The sequence below is a fragment of the Lissotriton helveticus genome, chromosome 7, assembly GCF_964261635.1.
Source record: "Lissotriton helveticus chromosome 7, aLisHel1.1, whole genome shotgun sequence".
Classification (NCBI taxonomy): domain Eukaryota; kingdom Metazoa; phylum Chordata; class Amphibia; order Caudata; family Salamandridae; genus Lissotriton; species Lissotriton helveticus.
In genome coordinates, this window is record NC_136068.1 from 380,612,596 (window position 1) to 380,637,013 (window position 24,418).

The 24,418-nt window shown below is 42.4% G+C and overlaps 1 protein-coding gene across 2 annotated transcripts in view; it reads left to right on the top strand.

The window, feature by feature from the left end:
* Window positions 1-24,418, top strand: part of EIF6 (eukaryotic translation initiation factor 6) — a 106,938-nt gene that overhangs the window by 28,684 nt on the left and 53,836 nt on the right. The window contains exons 1-2 of one of the 2 annotated variants that reach the window (XM_078652197.1): window positions 17,048-17,205; window positions 23,462-23,586. In XM_078652197.1, the coding sequence (XP_078508323.1) occupies window positions 23,480-23,586 (107 nt within the window). In that variant the 5' untranslated portion in view covers window positions 17,048-17,205; window positions 23,462-23,479. Of the gene's footprint in view, window positions 1-17,047; window positions 17,206-23,461; window positions 23,587-24,418 lie in introns of those variants that run through there. The other variant, XM_078652198.1, reaches the window with a different exon arrangement.

Sequence of the window (24,418 nt, forward strand, 5' to 3'; positions counted from 1 at the left end):
ACATACATTCGGCTCATCACATTCTTTGCCGTTTCTTTAGCGATCTCATCAGCAAATGCGTTTCCACGACCAACATCATCAGTCACCTTCTTGTGAGCACTACATTTCACAATCGCCATTTGCAGAGGCAAGGTCAGTGATTCAAGAAGCTCATTCACCAACTGACCATGCTGAATCTTAGCTCCATGCGAAGTCAGGAACCCACGTTCTCTCCACAATCGTCCAAAGCTGTGAGCCACGCCAAAAGCATACTGACTATCAGTGTAGATAGTCACTCTCATTCCTTTAGACAATATACATGCTCTCGTTAGTGCAACTAATTCTGCGGCTTGGGCTGAACCATGTGGTATTCGTGCAGTTTCAACGACTGTGTGCAAAGTTGTGACAGCATATGCTGCAGTCACGTTACCATTTGGGAGCTTAAAGCATGAACCATCCACCCATAATGTACCATCACATTCAGCAAGAGGAGTGTCAAATAAATCTACTCTCCCTTTTGTCTCTTCCTCTGTTGCGAGAAAACAATCGTGTTGTTCTAAAGCATCTGACTCCTCTGCAATTGGTAACAACATAGCTAGATTCAAGGTACTGCACCTTTTTATGTGCACATGGCTCGCTAGCAGCGTCAATTCGTAACTGGACAGTCGAGCACTAGTTAAGTGCTGTGTCTTGGTCCTATTTAACAATGTGTCTACTCCATGTGGAACCATCACAATTAGTGTATTATTCATTACTAGACCAGCAGACTGTCGAATAGAAACAGCTGCTGCTGCTGTGGCCCTTAAACAACTTGGCAATGCTTGTGCTACCGGATCCAAAGTTGACGAAAAATAGGCGCATGGCCGCTGTCTACCTCCAAATAACTGAGTCAACACAGACAATGCACAGCCTTCCTTCTCGTGGACATACAATGTGAAAGGCTTACTGTAGTTGGGGGTGCCTAACACAGGAGCCGAACATAATGCTGTGCGTAATTCGAGAAAACTTTTCTGACACTCTTCAGACCAAGGAATGGGATTGGGTGTATTTTTACACGTTAATGCCACCAAGAGTTTGGCCAATAACGAAAAATTTGGAATCCACTGTCTACAGTACGATGTAATGCCCAAGAAAGCACGCACTTCTCTTTGTGTTCTTGGCACATTCAATTTCGCTATTGCCTGAATTCTTTCTGGGGTCAGTTTCCTTCCCTCCTTCGATAAGAGGTGACCTAAGTAGGTCACTTCTTGTTGGCAATATTGAAGCTTGGAAAGTGACACCTTGTGATGCAGATCACACAGATGACGCAATAATGTCAATGTGGCCTTTTTACAAATTTTCTCAGTGTCTGCAGCAATGAGCAGATCATCCACATATTGTACAAGAGTAGCACCTTTTGGTAAAACAATCGTGTCAAGCTGTGCTTTCAAAGCTTGACTGTATATTGAGGGGCTTTCACAGTAGCCTTGAGGAGCGCGTTTAAAGCGGAAGCTTCGACCTCCTAAACTGAAGGAAAAAATATCCCTGCTCTCCTCAGCAATTGGGATGCTGAAGAAAGCATTCTTTAGGTCAATCACCGAAAACCATGAAGCAGAAGCTGGAATCATAGTCAATAATGTGGTAATGTCGGGGACAACTGGGAATTGTGGCACAACTATCTTATTTACTTCTCGAAGATCAATCACGAATCTGTACACAGGTGGCTGAGAAGGGTCAGTTCGTTTTAAAACAGGCAGAACAGGACTATTGCAAACGTTGCCTTGTGTTTCCTCAATCACATCCTTTTTAATCAATTCGTAAAGGATCGCTAGCAAAGCTTTTTCACCCTCATTAGATATTTTGTATTGGGGAATTCGTGGCATTTTGACATTGGATTTCAACGTTACGACATATGGTGGAATTTCTAAAAGACCTACATCATTAGGACCAGTGGCCCAAAGAATATCTGGGAGAAGTGACAATTCTGCTGGAAGTGCATCTCTCGACAAATACATGGGAGAAACCACTTTCTTACCTAAAGTAAGTTGTACTCCTGAAGGAGAACAGTACAAAGTCGCATACAATCTTTTTAACAAATCCAATCCTAGCAAATTTTCACCACAACCTGTCGTCAGAATAAGGGGTGCTTCGAATTCACAAGGACCAACAGAAAGAGATAAAGGGTCAGAAATCGGATTTCTAACTGGGGCGCCGGAAAAACCTACAGAAACGTTCATTTCGCCAGACAAAGGTGCGCCAGGGAGTTTGGAGTGCATAATAGAACTCTTTGTAGCACCAGTATCCAACAGAAAAGGTTCTGACACACCTGATGTAATCACCTCAACGTAAGGTCCATTCTGATCTACTGGAACTGAAACAACTCCCTCTCTTTGTCTATGGCTGTCCTAGCAATCATTATCTTCCCACTGCTCATTTTCTGTGTAATAATCATCAACGTAGTATTGAGCTGTCCTGTCAGATACGTTATTTTGCTGATCAAACCTGTTCATATAGTTTTGTGGTGGAAGGGGACGTGTGTCCTGAGGGGCGTTTCCACGCCCTCTACCTCTAGGTGCTTGCTGACTGCCACGACCTCTAACACCAGAAACTCCATTTGCACGTTGTAATAGAATAGGACAATTATACTTGTAATGACCTTCTTGTTTGCAATATAAACACTGGTTGGGGCCTACAGGTACACGGGGTTGAGTATACTCGAATCTTTGCGAATTTCTCTGATACTGTTGAGGCTGCTGAAAAGTATTTTGGTAGTGATTCTGACCATTATTATTTTGTTTACCACCACCACGTGGCGGATAGGCTTGCTGTAGCAAAACTTTCGTTTTTAGTTCTCTAGTTTTCTTTTCCACTTTATCTTTCTCATCTTTGTCTCTATTCTCGTAGTATTGTGCAGTAGCCAATATCTGGGCTGAAGATGAGACTGCCCAAGAACTTTCTGAATCTTTTAATTTTTTACACAATTCTGGAAGCAGATTGTGAACGAATTTATCGACAAATAATCTCTGACCACCTTCTGTGGTCATATCTTGACCGCTGTGGTCAACAAATGTTTCTTCAAATCTGGTGAAGAAATCTGAGACAGTTTCTTCTTTCTTCTGTTTGCATGCAGATAACTTATCCCAATTTACGCGTATTGCAGGCATTATCGTTTTCATGTAATCTACTATTTTACCAGGGAGTTCTGCTATCAAAGGCTCAGGCTTGGCACCACCAACTTGGCGGGCATCTGCAGCAGTAATATTAGCCCATGTGTCACCTAATTCCTGGTCATGATCTATATGATGAATTTTACCCCATAAAGGCTGTGGAACAACATTCCCAAATAACATATCGATATCGGCTAAATTCATTATACATGACCCAGCAGTTTGTGACAACTCTTTATAGTACCCTGCAGGATTTTTACGCGGATCTGGTAATGTTTGTTTGAGTGCTAAAACTTCAGCTCGCTTCCATGGGACATGTACCCATACACGCTGAAAGTGTGGCAGAATAGGTGGGACAGCAGTCGTGTCACCCTCTCTCCATTGTGGGGGAACTTCTCTCATAGGGTATTGTCGCGCCTTTTTCCTACTGGATGTATTAGAGTCAGATGGTGACCCAGAACTGCTTCCCTTACTCCGATACGATAACAACATTTCAACTGCTTTCTCCACATCTGGACCTACAATCATACCCTCTCCGAACCTAAACCGTACACGACACATTTCTCGTGGGATGCATTCCTGATCATTGTCTTCTAAATCCTCGCAAAGGAAAACACACATCTGTTCGAAAACATATCTCTGTGTCGCTGCTTCCCATTGATGGAAGACTTCCATGACAGACTGTACATCATATTTTACAGTGTCCATGACCCATTTCCGTGCTAAACTATTCAGTGAATCTCTCTCTTGATAATCGGGTAGTTGACTTCGCAACTGTCTTCTTCCCATGTTAGGGGTCGTAGTAGGCGACCCGATAAGAGGTAAAAGAAGATTAGTAACAGTGCTGGCCATTTTCTGCCGAATGGAAGGTGAAACAGAAGGACAAACAGATGGAAAAACGGGGTGAGATAAGGCAGGGGTAGAGATAGCAGAAGAGGTATCAGGGGAAATAGAGGGGGTACTAGGCAAAATCGTAGAGGGAGCATTAGGAGATGAAAAAAGTACAGTAGGCAAAATCGTAGAAAACACAGGTGAAACAGAGGTGGTCGGTGGGCCTGAAGGAGGCTGCACCGAAGAAGTAGGAGCCAGCTGAAGAACAGCTGGTGGGTGCTGTGGAGGAGCAGGAGGCGTAGTTTGCGCAACTAAAGGTTGCGGGAGTGCTGTGGCATTCTGCGCATAGGGGGGTGGTGAATTTAGTAAATGCGACATTAATGGGTCTTTTTCATGCTCTTTTGCTGCCTCTTTCTGAAGAGACGGCAAAACTGGATAACACTTATCTATTGCCATTTTACGTTGCCTGTGCAACTGCTCATTCATCTGCTCTTCTTCATTATCTTTAAACTGCACAGCAGCTTGCATTACTGAAAGTCCCCCTTCTCTCTTATTTTTCTTAGCTAATTTAATTTCTTTTTGTTTGGCTTCTTTACGCCATAAGCGGAAAGAGTCAAACATCGCCGGCCGGGCTTTCTTTTTAAAGAGTTTTACTTCAAGGTTGTCTAAGATTTCGGAATCGAAGCTACCATATTGGGGCCATTTTAAAACACCATCTTTCCTGGTGTATTTAATCCATACTTCGTTGTAGGTGATGGGGCCTACCCCATGTTTTACATATAGCTCATAAGTCGGAGTTCCAACTGGAGGAACCGGACATGAGTCCTCCAATCGGGAGTCCCTATTATTTCCACCAAGACAAAACAAATTCCCAAGTCTAAGACTAGGCATCTTCGCTCTCTAGTCTAGTTCCAAACTTCAAAGGATTATCGATTACGATATTTCTCGTGAATACACGAGTCCTTCGGTTTTGGTGCTTGCAAGTACCAATACAAAACTTTGTATCCCAAAGATACCCAAAACTAAATCCAACTAAGGACTGGGAGACGCTCCACTTATACTTAACTGAAATATCGATGACGTCACCAGAAGACTCGTCTTAGTGTTTCGCTCTACCAAACTTCAAGGGTCCAAATCAGGGGGATAGCCAGGGCAGCAGTCCTTGTAGCCGTCGGGAAGCGGGGAACCTCGCAGCAAAGACCTTCGGACCACGTCGACATGCAGGGGTCGATGAGGTGGTTGGCCGTCCTCCGGCATTTTCACACGAAGCTCCTCACGATCTTCAGGCTGACTGGTACCACTGGAATCGCCCCAAACGTTGGGCGCCAACTGAGGTACTGGGTTTTTAAGAACCGGCACAGAACCGGTAACCCAGCGGTGCCAGGGAATCAACACCCAGAGACCTCGGGTTCTTCCTGATCCAGACCACAGAAACTCAGAGTCTTCTAGGTGAAGTCAAAGATTGGTTTATTGGCTGCAACCAAGGTAACAAGTGTCCTAGAAGTACAATACGGGTATGTTCTCAGGAGACTGCACACTTTTACAAAGTCAGGCTTCTCTTCTTATACACAATTTTAGGCTTCAGGCAAAACATTCTTGGTTTTAAAGTAAATCGTTAACATACTTTTAGTACAAAGAAAAAGCAGAGTCATGATGACATGTCCATATTTCACTTCGTGCTGCCTACAACAAATCATTTGGCAAGGCCCAACATTTCATCAGATATCACTGGACCCCTAATAAAAACGGGCACCTCCCCACCATAAAGTAAGTGAAGCAAAGGAGTGGAGATAGATGTGAGCGAGATATGGCAGGTGTGCGCGCTGAAATGGTTTTATGGTTTGTTGAGCCTAGATGCTATCTTGCTCGGCCACTGGGAGGGGAACTGACCTAACGAGTTCGGCCTGGGGCAATGGTTCCAACTTGTACAGGTCATGGAAAAGTCGATTAAGGAGTATGTGTCCTTGTGGAGTTGAATTCAACTGGATTAAGGCCTATGTAAAGGGCAACACATAAATGAAAGCCAAGGGTTCAGAATGTAAGTGACGATTTCGAGGTGAAATCGTCACTCGAATAGGCTGAAAATACATGTACATGATGTACTCGTCATTCTCGGTCTTTTGATACCGAATTCGTCATGTTTCGACGAAGTTTTAATTCTCGAGTCCAGAACTATTATATGAATCCAGATTTTTCAGAACCACAAATGTGACATGTGAGTAGAAAGTGTGAGTGCGTGAAGTGAGTTTGTATTTAACAATAATATGGCTGGATATAGGTTTTAATGTTTATTGTTGTCGTGTTGGATAAAGTTTTTGGGTACATTCAAAAAAAGTAATAATTTTTGAACCCCAAGGTGTTATAATTATTTGAATAAATTCAAATTAAGCCAAAGGTGGTGTAATGGTGCTAGAGATTTGTTCTAGACATTAATGAAGTAGAATTCGAGTGGATTATCAGCTTATCCCTAAAAGGCATTTTCCATCCATTTACTATCAGAGCAAGTTATGGCAGAAGGGTTACCATACAGAGTACACCTCCCCAAGGCCCGCTGGTGACGCTCCTATTATGCCAGCCATGGTATCCAGGAGGATTTGTCTGGTTTTATGAAATCCTGCCAAATCAGTCTTAAGGGCCAGATGTATCAAAGGGTTTTGCCCATTCTGTGTCTATGGGGAAATATGTTTATACATATGGCCCTAAGTTCCTCCTTTATCCAGATTAAGTTCCATAGCTTTAGAGAGCAGAGGCGCAACTGATCGGTAATAAAATCGAAACGAAGTTCCTCATGTACAAATTTCGTAAGGTACACTTTGTGGGACTCCCAGGAGGCCCTTTAAAATTTATTTTTGACAACTTGAAGTGGGGCACCGCGCAATACCTCCAGATTCCACATCTATAGCTCGCTAGTGGCGCAATAGATTGAATATGAGTGCGCCCAAGCCTATGTGAAAAATCACCAATACTAAATATCGCTCTAATGAAGGATAAGACATTCTGACTTATAAGTGAGTGCCAATTAAGCCCAGAATCCAATTGGACCCCCAAGTACTTGAACTTGTCTACCTAACTAAAATGTTGGCCATCTACTACATGTTTCATAATTTTCATATTCAGTGGGCCAATCTTCATAACATGTGGACTTAGAAAAATGTGTCGTTCGGTCCAGGCTACTCATAAAACCAATAAAAAGGTTAAGAAGCTTTTGTAAGCCATTGGCCGTACAAGCAATTAAAACAGTATCATCCGCATAGAGCAAAGCAAGTAAAGAGCGACCTCCTACAGTAGCAACGTCTACACCGGGAGCTACGAAAGCTTGCTCTATCGGGTTGTTTTAAAAAATAAATAGGAAAGGAGCTAAGATACAGCCTTGCCGAACCCCACGCTACAATTTAAAGTGCTCAGAACATTCCCCAGTAGGGCCAAACCTGACGCTGGCTGAAAGATTACTGGGCAAATCCCGCATAAAATGTATTAAAACTGGGTCGACACCCATCTGTTCCATCAAAGACCAAAGCTTAGAGCGATTTACTCTATTGAAAGCAGAGCGAAGGTCCATGAAGGCCAGGTGGACTGTCCCCTTCTTGGCGTTAGTATATTTACAGACTAATAAATAAAGATTCAGGGTTTGCTCTATAGTGCCCCTAACAGGACGAAACCCATACTCGAGGTTGGATAAAAAGCCTCTCTCGTCTGCCCAATCCTCAAGGCGGTTTAATAAAATATGGCCCATAATCTTTACCTCTGAAACTATGAGGGAAATAGGCCTAAAGCAAGCGGGTCTGACCTGTTACCCTTTTTAAAAACAGGAACTATTATTGAGCGAGACCAAGTGGGAGGAAGAGGACCAGAGGCTGCGAATTTAAGTCCATTGTTAATATCGGAGCCCATAAGTCTATACTAGTTTTAAAGAGGTCCTCTGGTAACCCATCAGGCCCTGGAGCTTTATTTAATGGCAGCTGGAAAATAGTAGCTCTGACCTCTGATAAGTTATAAATTATATGATGGGCAGTCCTAAAGACTTCCAACGACTCCGGCGCCTCATCTAGGCTGTAGATAGACTTAAAATGTTCAACCCAGGCCTGGGAAGAAATAGTACAAGCCTGATTAGTGAGGTGATCTTTGCTTAACGACACTCCAAAAAGCAGAACTGTCACATTGCCGGATGGCAATTAAAAGCTTGTCCCAGGCTTCCACTTTAAGTTAGATTTTGCGTTCATTACATGCCATTTTGTACGCTGCCTTGGCCCTTTTGACCTCCTCTTGGCACCAGGGCTTTGCATGCAGAAGGTTCCAAAGGTCCTTATGGGTTTTGGAGCACTGTCTATCATCTTTCTACATGTAATTTAGAAGCAATTCAGATTTGGTTCTGTAGTACATGCTTTACAGTCTAGTGTTTTAAAAATGTATGTTGCTTTGTGTTCTATGTCTTTGTTTGAGTTGAGATTCCTGTTCCAGTCGCCATGCTTAAACACCAAGATTGACAGAATTAGTGTTGGGGGAGGTGTTTTCATGGTGAGAGCAGACAGTGGAGACGTTTTAGGAGGGCAGGCTCCTTTGTTTCCTCAGCTCAACATTCTGCTTGAAATTTTCTGCGAAAGGAAGAATTGAGGTGCAAATTAATTACGTCATTCCGAAGTGGTTCCCGTTGTGACGTCAGTATTGTTGTTCTTCAAGCGAAGCCGTTTCCATGCAAAGCAGCGTGAGGAGTCTCCTGGCAACGGAGCCAAGACTCTACAGCTACGAAAGCGGTGAGTGACGAGTGTCGCGCTGATGTCCTACGCTATTGCTTTCAGCTGTGGTTACCAAGCAACGCTCTTGGAGTCACCACGCTTCACGTTTATGTATGTACATTGTCGGCCATTTCGGGCCTTCCAGCTTTTCATCACGTATCTTAGCAACTGCACTACAGAGAAGAACTCCATCAGCTCGGCAATTTGGGAAAGAACTTTGTGGTATCTTCGGTGATAAACACACCTGTGGTATATCACTTCATGGCAATTGTTCTTCTGGATTATTCACACCTGTGTGTGTCTGCGACTATTCAAAAGGTACTTTCTCCATTGTTTAGGTTTTCAGTAAATCCTGGTGTTGTGGTATTTTTACTTTACTCCTCACTCTTGCGCTTTCAGTATAGCTTCTGCTCAAATCTCAGTTGTCTTACCACCTAATTTCATGCTGCAAGCAGGATCTCCTAGTATTCCTTGGGAGGACTGGATTCTTATGTTTGAGAATTATCTCGACGCACTTGATGGACAAGAGTTTTCTGCAAAAAGTAAGAAAGCACTCTTACTCAGCACGTTAGGCAAAGAAGGGCAACGTGTTTTTCGCTACTTACCTCAAGCTCTACAGGCTAACGGTCAACCCATGCCTGATGAGTACAAAGAAGCCATTTGGAGATTGGAAGCCAGATATGAGAAAGAGGAGAACCTGGTTATGAGTAGGTATAAATTCTATACCCAACATCAGAAACAAGGAGACTCAATAGACAAATTCATAGCAAGGCTTAGGGAACTGTACATTAAATGTAAATTTGGGACGATTCCCGACGAGTTAATAAGAGATCAACTTATTGTTCAATGGAACAATATGAAAATACAGGAAAGGCTTCGGGCCGCAAAAAATCTCTCCCTTAATACAGCCATTGATTTAGCTAAGGTCATTGAACAATCTGATGGGTGCATTAAAGAGCTAGAGAAGCAAAATATGAGCTATGATGTCTCTAAAATGTCAGTTTGCAACAGTCAAGACAATGACTGCATTGAGGATGGCTTGAGTGTGGTAGCTGCCATTAAAGACAAGGGTAAGTTTGTCAAAAGACCTTTCACCTCTAAGAGTTCGGGTCCCAAAACTTGTAATAGGTGTGGGAGTGTTGCACACTCCTCCGATTCGAAATTTTGTTTTGCAGCCAAACAAGAACATTTGAAGTGTGGTCGAGTGGGTCATTACGCTTGGGTTTGTAAGAGTAAATCTTGCCCTAGAATTGCCTATGTACAAGGAGAGGAAGAGATGGATGTCTCTCATGTGATCAAGATTTTAGTGGTTGGTGGTGAAGATGTGTCCAATGACGATAATGAAAGAATAGGCCCAAAGCTATGTTTACTGTTGACGATTGTGAGGTGTGTCCGATGGTTGATACTGGATCTAAATATACCATTATTCCTAAGAGGTTGTCTGAGAAACTGTGGGTTGACAAAATGCTATTGCCAAAAGACGTCGCTACTGGTGGTTATCAAGGTGAATCCATTGATATACTGGGTTACTTTCATGCATGCATCAAATTTTCTGTCAGGGATATCCAAGGTAAAGTATATGTGGCAGAGCAAAATCCCACCATCCTCGGTTGGGTGCATCAGTACGACTTGAGGATTATTGTCAACCCTAAAGCACCTACGCAGGTTATGGTGGTTGATGATGAGAGTGTAGAAGGCATTATTGAGGGGGCAAGAGCTGTATTTAGAGAAGAGCTTGTTAAACTCAAAGGTTATGTGCATTGCATTTTGTTAAAAAGGGCTCAGTACCCATACAACATAAGGTCAGGTGTATCCCCATCATAGTGAGGGATGATGTTAAGAGTCGTAATAAAGAAATGCTTGTTGCAGGTGTGATTGAACCTCTGGAGGCGTCTCCATGGATTTCTCCTGTGGTTATTACAAAGAAGGCTGATGGCAAGTTGAGATTCTCTGTCCACTTAAGATCTTTGAATCAGTGTGTTGCTGCTGATACATTTCCACTCCCAAATATCACTGAGTTGGTTTCTACTTTTAATGGTGCCAAGTTATTTTCAAAACTCAATCTTAAGAGTGCTTATCACCAGATTAAACTGCATAATGACTCTAAACATTCCACAGTGTTCATTACCCCTGTGGGCACCTATCAATTCACGCGGTTTCATTTGGATTAACTTCAGCCGCTAGAGTTTTCTAGCATATGCTTACAGACATTTTTAAAGGAATCAGTAACACAATTTACTTTCAGGATGATATTCTGGTATATGGGAAATCCGTGGAGGAGCACAATGTAATCCTGAAATTGGTTTTGGAAAAACTGTCTAATGTGGGTCTCACACTTCACAAAGAGAAATGTACATTTCTCGTTGAGCAGATTGAATATCTTGGGTAAATCATCCGTGCTTCTGGCGTCAAACCAAAAAAAATTATTTGTAGTGCCATTGATTTGGCTCCTCCTCCCTTAAACAAAGATCAATTAAGGTCATTAATGGGCTTAATTGAATATTATGTAAAGTTTGTAAAGAATTTCTCCGACAAAACTGCTTCTTTGAGGAGCTTACTAAAGAAGGGGGTGAGTTTTGTGTGGGGGTACAACATCAAGAATGTTTTGACTTCATTAAGAAAGAGATTTGTAAAGCCAATGTTTTAGTTCTCTTTGATGTGAACCGCTAATGCAGACCCCCCAGGATATTGTGGCATGTATTTGCAAATTTAGCGGCACAAATATGGAAATTTAGTGGCACAAATATGGAAATTTTGCTGCATTTTTGCGGCACTTTATTTTACTCATAATCATTCATTTCCAACCTTAAATCAATGGAAACTGTTTTAGCAGAGTATTCCACTTGGAAATAGGCCTGTTGAAAGTTCTGTAGCTCTATGGAGGCACAGCTCCAATCCTAACCTCGTGCCTGGAGACCTTTTTTGCAACCGAAATAGTACATATTGCGGTTATCCTGCAACCCAGCTGGTTTCGCTATTTTTTATTGAATCGCAAAATGCTGGGGGTGTCTCGCTAAAGCTGTCTGTAGGCGAGACAAAAAAAAATAAAACACTAGGTGTTTCCCTATTGTTCTAAAATACTTTTAGAGTGATTCCCTCTTATATTTGTGGTTTCGATTTATATTTCAAGGGAGAAAGAAAATACCTGATTTCCCTAAATTTCTCTATTTTGTTTTACCCGTCTTGAAAAAGAAATGATAGGCAGGCGGGTAAACTACAGGCCAGGTGACAGTCATACCTATGTGGGATGGCAGGCACCCCATGCCAGTGCAACTGATGTGAGGCATCTGACAGAGCAGCTGCCATGTTGTCTCTAATGTCTTAAAAACAGAGAACACCTGTCCTTTGAAGTTCCCGCCTCGTGCCTACACGACACAGCATGGGCTCTGATTACAGGTCTGTTCCCCTCACCTGGCACCTACCCGGGATACGAACCCTCGCCTGCTGCGGACCTTCCAGTGCCATACCCTCACCCAGTGCCATGCTTCCAGGGCACTGACCACGTCTGGTGCGCTCGAAAGAGACAATGTTACCAACCAAGAAAGCTCAGCAGGTTAAGTTCTTGCTTTAAAGCTATGTTTTCAACTTGGAGGTTCAAGTCTGGACACTCCAGCTGAACTGATTTCCTTTGTTTTCAATTAAATAAGGTGAGTCTAATGAACTCTGGTGATAGCAAAATGTTTCTCACAGTGCTGTGAAACAGCAAAACTGCAGTTTACCATGTGTTTCAGTTTAACAAGGGGAGCAGGCAAGGCACAGGACTTATGCAATTTATTGAGAAAATAAAATTATTTAGTCACAAAATGATCCTGTGATGAACCTGAAAGAAGATTCCACCCTACCCGAAATGCTTCCTCAACAGTGGTCTCTCCTTTTCTTTTCACTGCGGTGAAGGCCTCCCCTCTGCAGTTTCCCTGGACCTCGTGACATCACTTCTGGTGTCGCTGGGGAGGCAGGGGCCTTTCAAGTGTGTATCAACTGTGTTTTTTTTAGTCTTCGTTTACAATAATTTACATTTTAATTGTACGTCTTATTCTCACAACTTGCTTGCATAGTGCCCCTTACATTTTACAAGTTAAATGTGTTTTACTGGGACACATCCACATCTCTGTCCAGTTTCTCCCCTCGAGTATTGCCAAGTAAACCGCTTCACCCCTTTTAAGAAATGCAAAATTCAATACGATCCTTATTGTGCTCAAACAATGAATATTATTATGAACAGAAGGGGCCAGTCTTTGAATCTCGCCTCAGGAGACCTGTAGTTCGAACCCCGTGCAATGCTGGCCGCTCTGTCAAGCCGTCCTTAGTGCGTCTGTAGGTGTGGTTTCTGTCGGTCTAAATGTTAACAATTGAAAACTGTCCTTTGCCGAGCTCTGCCATCATCCGGAGGATACTGAGTGCGGGCGCACTCTGTCTCTTTGATGACTGTTTCACACAGCATGCGCTCTTCTGAGGGGGGCCTAGCCAAGCCAGTGAGCGTCATGGTCCCTAAATGCATGAGATATGAGCCCCAGCTGCTATTCTGTTTTAAGGCTGTACGGAGACACGTAGTGACGTGTTTGCGTTCAGCCAATAAAAAGCCACCATTTTTTTACGCCTGCCGGGAGACCTTTTTTTGCGGCTGAAATAGCAAATATCGCGGCCATCGCGCTACCCAGCTGATTTTGCGATTATTTCGTGAATCGCGAAATGCTGGAGGGTCTGGCTAATCTATTCTCACTGTGGATGCCAGTGCCACTGGTTTATGTGCCATGTTGTCTCAGTGCAAAGCAGGGGCTGAGGGAATAGTAGCCTTTTCCTCTAGGACATTGACCCAGGCAGAACAAAATTATTCTGTCATCGAAAGGGAGGTACTTGCGGTATCTTGGGGAGTGGAGTATTTCCGTACATACCTGTGGAGTACCAGCGTTTTGTTTCGAACTGACCACAAACCATTGATTAAAATCTTATCTCTCTGTGGTACCGGCAAAGGTTTGGCGAGGCTTGCGAAATTGGCTTCCAAATTACAAGAATTTCAGTTTGAGGTAGAATACATTCATGGGCGGAGGACTGTCCAAGTGGAGTGTTTGTCTCGGATGTCTGTTGATTGGAAGTTGGTTGAGGACCTGAGTTTGTTGATGGGGAAAAAGACGTTGATGTAGTCTCAGTGGATGATGTCGTTTTTGTGGGTGAGAGTGCTTTTTGATGCCAATGATTAGACGCACAAGATGGTGGTTGATGACACTCTATGTGTAGTTATCAATATGTTGAAATCAGGATCTAGCGGAGAGAGTTGTGTCTCAGTTTCTGTTCGCCCTTATATAAAAATCTTAGACGAGTTGTCTTTGTGTGGGGATGGTGTGTTGATGAGGGGCAAGAGGTTTGTTCCTCCCTTTGGCATTAGGAAAAAATAATTAGCTTTGGCCCATGATGGACATCTTGGTCAAACGTTAACCCAAAATCGTTTGAAAACGCATTTTTGGTGGCCTGGATTGGATGGTCAGGTGGTCAATTGGGTGGAAAGCTGGCACGTGTGTAAGGGGAGTGAAAAGAGATTGAAAGTGGGTTGCAAGTCAGTTGTTGAACACATTGAGAATCCTAGTAAGGCTTGGCACAGCATTTGTTTGGATTTTATTGGCCCCATGGGAGAGTTACATAAAAGGGACAGGTTTGGCATTGTTGTTGTGGATGTTTTTTAGAAGTGGTTGACTATTACATTTGAGAGGGATGTTACTACTGAGAGCAGGCGCGCAACACCCATTGAACTCACCGGGCTTCAGCCCCCCCGTCGTGTGTGGCAGCCCGGGATGAGACAGATCCCGGGCACACACACAGCCGCACCCGAACGTTTCACAGGTCGTTTAAAGACCATTTGAATGTTAATTAGGCATTGTTATTGTTTCAGCCCTTGTAAGAGCCCCTGCAGCTCGACTCTGCGCTCCACTCTGCCTACTGATTAAAGTTCAGCCCCCCCGAAATTTTTTCTTAGCCCCCCCCCCCCGAAATGTGGCTCTAGTTGAGCCTCTGACTGAGAGTACTATCAAATTTCTTGGAGAGTTATTACGGGATGAGGGTATCCTTTGAGTTCTCATCACTGATAACGGGACTCAGTTAGTCTCAAGGGAGATAGAAGAGTTTTTGAAAGATTGAGAAATTGTCCATTACCGTACTTTATTGTACAACCCACAAGGGAATTGTTTGTGCGAACTGACCAGCAAAGTTGTTAAAGTAATTATCCATATGGCCTCTACTAATGGTTCTGTCATGTGTAAAATGGTGGATGATATGTTATGGGCCTACCAGACCACTTGCCAAACTGATGGAGCGAAATCTTCTTTTGAGTTGATGAGGGGTAGAGTCCCTGGTTCCAAATCGGTTCCTACTTGGATGAGGGAGGTGATGACTTTGGGTAGAGTTACTATAGTAGAGTAAAAAAAGAATTTTGTTATCCACTGTCGGTTCAAGGTAGGTGACTTTGTTAAGGTGAGGAGTGGTAGGATTGGGCATGGTCTTTCAAAGTTCAAGGGACCCTACACAGTTAGAAACGTTTTTAATCACTGTGTTGTTCTGGATAATGGTGAGCAATGGAATTTTCGTTGTGTTGCTCTTTACCAAAGGAGTGTTAGAGTTCTCAGAAAGCAAAGTCCTTCCAGCAGTGGCTACGTCTTGGCTCAGGAGTGCGAGATTACCGCCTGTCCGAACATTTCTGGTGCCACCATTGGTGTAGGTGACTCCTTGGTGCCTGTGGGTGGGCTTACTGGGTGTGTATCTCCTTCTCGAATTGGTGGCTCTTTACATGCTGTTCACGTTCCGTGAGGAATCGCAGACCACCTACTTAGCTCAAAGACTTTGTATGTTAGATTGTTTTTTTTGCGTGCTCCATTATTTTTTTTTTCTTTTGGGTAATTGTTTTAAGAATGTATTTTGCTTTGTGTTCTATGTCTATGTTTGAGTTGAGAGTTCTCTTCCAAGTCGGTTATTGTCTGGACCAGTTTGGAAGAGTCCACTCTCAGCTCTTCTCTATCTCAATTAAAGTCTTCAAGCTTACCTGCATCTCAGCATCAATCATTTTACCACAGGCTCCATCCCGGTGCATTTCCTTACAGCCTCTTGGATAAAGTCTGCTACCTCTACTCAGTTTTGTCCTGTATGCCCCTTAGCTGTTGAGCCAATAGGCCACATATTTTTGGTTTGCCTAGTGCATCGGTCCCCAAGAGCCACATGGCTAGCTCCCCTTTGCAAGCGCCTTGGCATCCACTGTCACCGAAAAGCACTGCGCATTTTTAAATCTGACACAAGTTTACTGATAGCCTGTGCAGAAGCTAAGTTTCTTGGTAAGATGTGGGCAATCAGAAGATTGATGTTGAAAATGTACAATGACTGTATTTTCTATTGTTATTATTTTTACTTATTTTTAATGTCCTTCTTGTTTATATGCAAACAGTTTGTGTGTATTAGAGACCCACAATATGTCTCGACTATTTGTGATACTTTTATTATTGTAACAAATTGGTGGGCCATGTGGTGGACCTTTTTTGGATATAGCTTCTCCGTTATACGAGCTTTAAATGATCAATATTTTTAATCTTACAGTCCATTTCCCCCAGAGTTTGTTTTATAACAGAATTTTAATGCTCTATTATATGCACCTTATATTTTCCTGAACTGTATGCATATGCACTTTTATGGTCCGAGGACCGAATAAAGTTGATTGATAATAGTATTCCATATATACTTTGCTTTTTCATAAAATGGGGCAACAGCAGTGGAAGCATCCCTCCTCCATAGAATAGGTACACCTTGGAAAGAAACAGTGCAAACTTTCCCCATCACATGGCGCATATAAATTGGGCTGCATTAGAACAAACATGGTTTCATCACAGAAATGGTTCAACATTGCAGTACCAAAGCAATACTTCCTCTATCCCAAAAGTTAATAAGTGCAGTCTTCCACTTCCTGCAGTGCAGAACATATTCCGTAATGCAGAGAAATGAAAACTTTCACTGTTCATAGTACATGTGTAGTTAAGGCATTAGTGTTGTACCTGTTTAAAATGTTAAGGGCCGCCTATAATGGGTACTGTGACCGACTCAGACTATTGCTCCATCTGATCGCCCGAGGTCACTCCTGCTACGCTTCCTATCCCACCCACACAATTCAAGCGGCAGCAGCTAACCTCGACTGCCAGTGAGACAGACTGCACCGCGCCCATTGAACCTTGCTGGCACACCTAAGCTTGAGTTTCTGTCAAAACTCGTCCAGCTTAAAACTGGTTGCTTCATCAAGTCGGAAGACCGTGTCACAGAGAATCTATAGCCAACCAGCACTTCGGAATTTTAGCGGCGCAGTACTATTGGCTAACGTGACTCATATGTTCCAATAGCAGGCCATATGACACATTAGCGGTACATCCCTCTCCCAGACGCTCCTGAAATATGTTTAGCCGTGCGATTGGCTGTTACACGACCCGGAAGTGCAAAAGTAAAGAATTTTGCGGCCGACAACGGACATTAGGCTGATTTCACAGACAAATCGTGTAAGTAGGGGATGAGTTATGACATTAGGTGTGCGGTAGGGTTGTAGAGTATGTGGCGTGGGGCAATGTCCGTCTTCGGTACTTCGTAAAGTTCCGTTGTAGGGCTTCGGTACAAGAGGCTCAACGTGGTTTTCTGACTTTACGTCCATGTGTGCACCATGTGGGCCTTTGCCAGCCATGTTTCGTGATCGCTTGCTCTAGCAAATGTGTGCTATAGTAAATGTATGTCCCATGCGGTGCAAGGCTGATTTAACTTTATACAGAGGCAGTCTTACTCCAATTGGACTTTAACTAAGTTTTGTCTTTTTTCAGTAGCCCTGATAAATCGAGCTGAAGTTATCGATTTAGGATAGGTTCAGACGTAAAGCCCATACATGTTCCCAGTAAGGTTGAATTATGCAGCATAATGCGTCACACTTTTTGATGGTATTTATACATTATTTTGTCATCTTCACTCTTGGCAACACCTTCTGGGAACGGATTTCACCTCGTTAATTCATGCTTAATAACCAAATACAGCAATAAGCAAGTGAAAGATGACTAGTCATCTTTTTTCTAAGGGTCTTGCACATTGCGGGAACACATGTCTCTAGGGGGCAGATTTACAAGCCATTTGCGCCACTTTTGCGTCACTTTTCCCATGTTTAAAAGTGGCGCAAGGGGCTTGTAAATCTGACCCTAGGGGCCTTATTTATGAAGACCTTGCGCCACTGGTGCGTCACTTTTAACATGGGAAAAAGTGACGCCCCGGTGGCGCAAGGCCTTCATAAATAAGGCCCTAGGTGTTTAAGTAACTTTTGATCCCTTTGAGCTACAATTTTGTATTTGGTAAGATCTGTATATTATGCAGCAAGTGATGGACTCTGGCAGATGGGGCAAATCCATAATGATGCGGAAAATGCCGCAGTGGCATAACCACATAATTCCGGTGGCCCTTGTTAGAGGCTCATCAGTAAAGTTAGAGTGGTGGGAAAATTACAGTCTCCACAGAAGAGCACTTTTTGATGAACTTCTTAAAATCGGTAATTTTATTAAAATTTCTGATCTAGTGTAACAATAAAACCTGGAATGGGGACTTATGGTTGTAGTAAAAAAAACTACTTAAATAGTAACTGCTTCTTCGATTCAGGTTTTCAGACAATAAAGCCAAAATGTGCATTGAATCCACCACAATTGCCAAGGTAACTAATCTTTCAAAATCACAGAAAAGGTACTTGAATCTAATTTAAGAAGGCTTATGGTGAGTGATTTTAAGCAGGTTTCTTTTCTATCTGTTTCAAGAGACATTGCCCTTGGCAGAAGTGAAACTGTATCCATGCAAAAAAGTTTGGGAAAGGTACTTGGCACAATTGGGAGAACTTCAACAAATCCAGCTCTGCTTGCTTCAGTGGCATCTTAAATGGGGGGAAAAAAGACTTATAAAACTAAGGTTAAGAGAGTATGCTCTTTGAAGTCTACAGGCCACCTTCTCAGAGAGCTTGGGATCCAGATGTACTGACATTGAATTCTGCAAATGCAGTCGCAAATTTTACGCTGAGTTTTTACAAATCCAGAGACATTTTGAAAAACAGTATGCTCTTTGAAGTCTACAGGCAACCTTCTCAGAGAGCTTGGGATCCAGATGTACTGACATTGAATTCTGCAAAAGCAGTCGCAAATTTTACGCTGAGTTTTTACAAATCCAGAGACATTTTGAAAAACAGTCTATGTACTATTAGGTCACTTTGCAAAATCAACATTCACAATTTGACCTATATTATGAATATTAATGCGATAGGTCGGAAATTGTGACGTACTCCGATTGGATGACATCACAAGGATGGTGGCCTGCAGCAGTCAGTAGAACCCCCTTGTCTGTGATTGTATTTAAATAAAGTATGTTTGTTAAAAACAAAAATGCATCTTGTTGTCCTAAAGGAAACGGGGCTGTGCGAAAAGAAAAAAGTTTTTTGAAAAGTTTGTGAGAGCTGAACCAGAGCCTACTCCCTAATAATAAACTTTTTTTTTTATAAACATTCGCCAAGTGTAAGCGGTCCGTAAGGGATCCCGTATCATGTGCAAGTGGGTTACAGGCCATCTGGGTTTGGTATCAGCAGGAATGTGGAATTCCTATAGCCCAATGCCTAGGACATATTGTTTGGGGTCTAGGGAAACATGTTTTCATGTGTATTTTGTTCTTGGGACAAGTAGGCCCAATACCCTGCAGTGAAACCCTTTGGCTGCCAGTTTGCAGTACCACATTATGGATCAGGGAAGGGCACGATCTGCAGTTAAGGTCATATTTTTGTCCATATGTTAATGCTTTTCAAACTTGTATTTATGGTTAATTTAATTGAAAGCCTTTATTATTAAGGTGAGCGCTCTAAGTAAATGTTGTAAGCTCTGACTGCACTACTGACAGTAGTTCCAGTATAAAAATGTGTACACACATTTTCAAAGTTTAGCAATATGAGGCTATGTATAATGCTCTAAGAATTCTCTCTGATTTGATGCAGATATTTGCAGAAGCTTGAAAGCAAGATTGATGATTCTTTGCTTTCAAAATAAAATGTACCTAAAAAAATGAAAGGGGAAAAAACGGTTCGGTAAAATACTGTAAAATTTCAAGTATCATTTCTTTGCAGCTTTATTTAGTGACACGTGTTGATGCATGCTAGTATTTCCCAAAAATATTCCTAATGGAAAATCAGTGTAACCCGTTTCAATAAGATTATGGGAAACGCAAATAAACAAACATTGGCAAAACCAGTAAGTCTGAAATTGGTGGTTAGCTTTTTAGTTTTGTCAATGTATGACTTGTTTTGGCTTGGTTTTTGTAAAACCTTATTGGTGTGGGAGCTGCCAGGACCTCACCACTATAACAAACATTGGCATAATCAGAGAGGCTATATCGGAGCTCTTATATAATGAGATTCCTGCCATAATTTGTCGCCACACTACATGGCACCAAAGTGACAAGTGGATTTTGTTACAGGACACGTAGATTCATGAAGCAACCTGCCCTATGGGCAAGTAGATATTTGATTAAATTCCACACCCCTGTATCATATCTCACCTGCATCTTTAATGCTATAGTGTCAGGAACAGATATCCCCAAGTCATGGAAGGGGGCGGAGATTATCCCTATTCACGTAAAAGGAACAAAACCGACCCTGCAAACTACCAGCCAATCGGTCTCATTGACTCTAGCCCCAAAAAAGTTTGTAAGATTATCCTTGATTGGTTGCTGTCCTGGATTGAAGAGTAAAATCCTGACCCAATTCCAGGCCGGTTTTCGCCCCAAGACCAGCACAGTTGACCAGGTCTCCGTGTTCCATTTGTTCAGGTGGAAATAGGTGGATTTGGGTAATGGTAGTCAATATGCTGCTTATGTAGACCGTAAAGCTAACTTTGACATGGTCTCCAGGGATAGATTGTGGAGAACCCTTAGTGATATGGGGATCCCGGACCCCCTCCTTACCATCATTACATTTCTCCTCGCGATAACTTTGCTAGGGTCAGATGGGGACGAAAAGGGGAATCAACAGGCCCATTTGTGGTCTAAAAAGGAGTTTGGCAGCCACCCACACTTGCACCCACTTTATTCCTGCTGTTCATAGATGGATGCACAATCTACTTACAGGCCTGTGGCAATGACTCCCTGATTCGCGGGGGGCGGTCCAAGATTCCAGCTTTGTTATTCGCAGGCAGCATGCTGCTAATATCAAAGACCCCTAAGGGCTTGGAGACCCTTTAGAGCAAGTTTAGTCTCTTCTGCTCAGATCACGGCCTAGTGATAAACAAAACCAAATCTATGCCATACACCTGCATAGAAGTTTCAAGGGAACAATATTGTTAGAGGGGAAACAGATAAAGTGAATGAATTTGACTATTTCGTAATACGTCTGTCAAGTACCAACTCCTAAGTAAATCAAGTCACAGAAAGCGCCCTTATCTTAAAACACCGGGCAGCAACATTATTAAAATTCGCAAATAATTCCTCCATCAATCCACTCTCTCCATTCCTTGGAAGTCTGGAGGGCCCAAGTTGAAGCTGCGGGTATCTATGTTGCGGAATTGTGGGGTCACGTTAACTTGGATGCACTGGAAGTGGCTGCCTATAGCTTTTTGAGAAAAGTTCTTAAAATCCCCCCAAACACCCCTCTAGTATTTAAATTTGATCTAGGCATCCAACCCGTTGTCCGCCTATAACAACTCAGACCAATTTCATACTGGTTTCAAGTCTGAGTGAACCCTGAATTGGAAAAACTACAGAGACTTGATACTAAGGTGGGAGAGAGCTCATGTGGTTGGCCTTTGTGAAACAGCTACGTTTTTCATTAGGCCTAGAAAAGTATTGGACAGATCCTCAATCTCTTCTCATGAAATAAAAAACCTGAAGGCAATATATTGAGGTCAGGTGGGTCAGAACTAATTAGCTGGCCAGACCCGGGGAAACTGACCAAATCTTTTCTAGATTTTTAAACCATATTCTCTCTTTAAGAAATACATGGACGAAATTGCCCCCCCCCCCCCCTTTCCCAAAAGCTTTATATACCAGCTTTAGGTTGGACACTTTACCTTTAGCACCTGTTACTTGTAAATGTAAAGCCAGTCATGAGGATTCAAACTTATGCCCTGCATTCAGCGAAAATGAGGAAACGGCTAAACTAAGCAGGCGCTGGATATTTCCATTATGCTGTTCGCTTGGTGTCTGCCACTACAGGATAGCTATCAGATTCTGTACAGCCGATAGGTTCCCAATCAAAGTTTTTTCAATCACAACATTTTTAGAGATTGTTTTTGCCAATTTGCTGCAAAGTTTTTTACATCTACTAACCCCACAATAAAACACATCAGCAGAGGTTACCTAATTACATCTCTAGAACAACGCTGTGTGACTTTATAGTCTAGACAAGTGTTTCACATTGCTATGCTGATTTTATGCTACTTTTATGTATTGTTTTTGGACAGGATAGAAGTAGTTTATTTGTACTGTATCTTTGTGGATATTGTTTTTATGGTTTATGACCGAAATAAAGTGAACGAACGCTGTGCCATCTCCTTTGAGGTTTTGAAAACGTTGGTCGTCTGCAAACAAAACTGTGGATTCAAACAATTGATGCATTGCAAATTGCAGTTTGGAAGGGAAGTTCTAAGCATGCCTTGTGATTCATTATGCATTTCTAAATGCATTTTGTGATTCAGTAACTATTTGTCGAATCACAAAATGGGCTCAGTACTTAGTAAAAAGCCATTTAATGGTCGAAAACCATCAATTTGGAAGATATTGTCTCTTCTACTTTGAATCTGTTGAGAAGTGGAATAATTCTACTGGAATTTAAACTAACAGATATTAAATACTGTTAAAGGTGCCAAGCCTGATATGCAGGGTCACTGTTGGGCTCTCTTCACAAACAGATTCATTATTTCCTTCCCAATAAAATATTTTTTATTAGTCATTTCACTTTGTTACGTGAATGTGGAAAAACATTGGTCAGTAATAAGGATATTTTTTAAGTGGTTCTTACATGAAATTGGAACACAGTAGGTGCTATGAAAGTTTATGATCGGTTGGATGTGCACTGTGCACATAATGTGTGTGTAAATAGTATGTATGCAGAGTGTAATATACTATTTCTTACCATTGTTCAGTGTGGGAAGGGGCCATCACTCGAGAGGTGAAGCCTCGAGTGGTTACGATGCCCCTCCATCAACAACAATAATATTGTCATATTTTATTCTGTACATCTGCATACATGGTTAAGCTAAGACATTTTTGTTTATACTTGTTTTAAAACCAATTATTTAACCACAATTGAGATTAAAGAAGTTGCATAAATTTATGGGTTGAGGTAAAATCACATTAAAGAGGCTTCCTGACTGTTCCCTGTGCAGGCATCATAATGTGCAATCTATGAGGCACTAAACACTTTTTCTCATGAAAACTGTGGTGTACGCTGTTAATAATCTGGAATTTGTCATTTGCTCTATAATAATAAGTGCATGAACAAATGTGTGCTTATTAGTACAGTTAAGTGAATAATTGTTATTTGGCCACATTTTTCTAATTTCCACAGCTCAACAACACGTGTGTGTGTTTGTGTGTATACATAAGAGAGCGCCAAATAACGTGATTTTGTAGATTAATATCGTCATTTTATATGATTGAATAGACTTGTTTTTTCTACAGCATGCACTTGCCTATCTAAGTCTAGTAGAATTGAATAAAACGGGTTGGTCGAACTTCGTATCTTTTCTCTCCCTTCTTTTCCAGCTCTCTTGCATCTAAATCATGGCAGTCCGTGCCTCCTTCGAGAACAACAATGAGATCGGCTGCTTTGCTAAACTCACCAACACCTACTGTCTTGTTGCCATTGGTGGCTCCGAGAACTTCTACAGGTGAGGGAGGTTCATCCATTGATTGGTCTTGTATTGCATAAAGTGCCTCAGGGGTGTACAGATTATGCCAGATAACAAATAACGCCAGGGCGAACCTGAGGTGGACGTTCCCATGCAAGTGAGGAGAAACACTTTGCCTGTCCCTTGCAATGTATTATGGACTCGGCCGAAGATTGCTTCATAAGGTGCACAGACTGTATGCCACAAGGGTACTCGCAGAAAGGGTCCCAAGCCCCTCCAGCTATTCTGCAGAGGTGTCTTTGTCTCAATGCCTGACCACCTCCCTCCTTGTGCTGCCTGCACTGTGGAAGACAGTGTCTGCTTGAAACAAGCACTCTGCCTTTCACTAACGTGCAGACCTCATGGCAGCTGCGAATTTGCGTCTGCCTTGGGCTTGCTGCATTATCTGATGGGGTGCACTGTCCCTGTGTGAGCCCGGCGCACCTAGTTACAGGTGTGATGTGTGCCAAACAGACATTGTGCCCTCTACATAATGCAGTGCCCGATCAGACATTCATTACTGGCCAAATTGTTACCGTTTCTCCCAGTTTTTCCACTAATTTGTGCAGAGGCTCAACATTTTTAATAAGTTTGTACTGCAGGGACTAATGTTTAGCAGCTGCTTGCATTGGAACACAAGACTTGTGTTTGGTTTGTGGGGATAACGTCTTTGCCAATATTGTACATATTTCATGTACAAATACACGTTGTAGAGGGACGTTTCCGCTCTTTCACTTTACTGCATTTGTCTTGTGAGATAAGTAAGCCCAATTATGGTTTCTGGACTCGCAATGGTTAAACACCATTATAATAAAAGGCCAATATTTTCCTT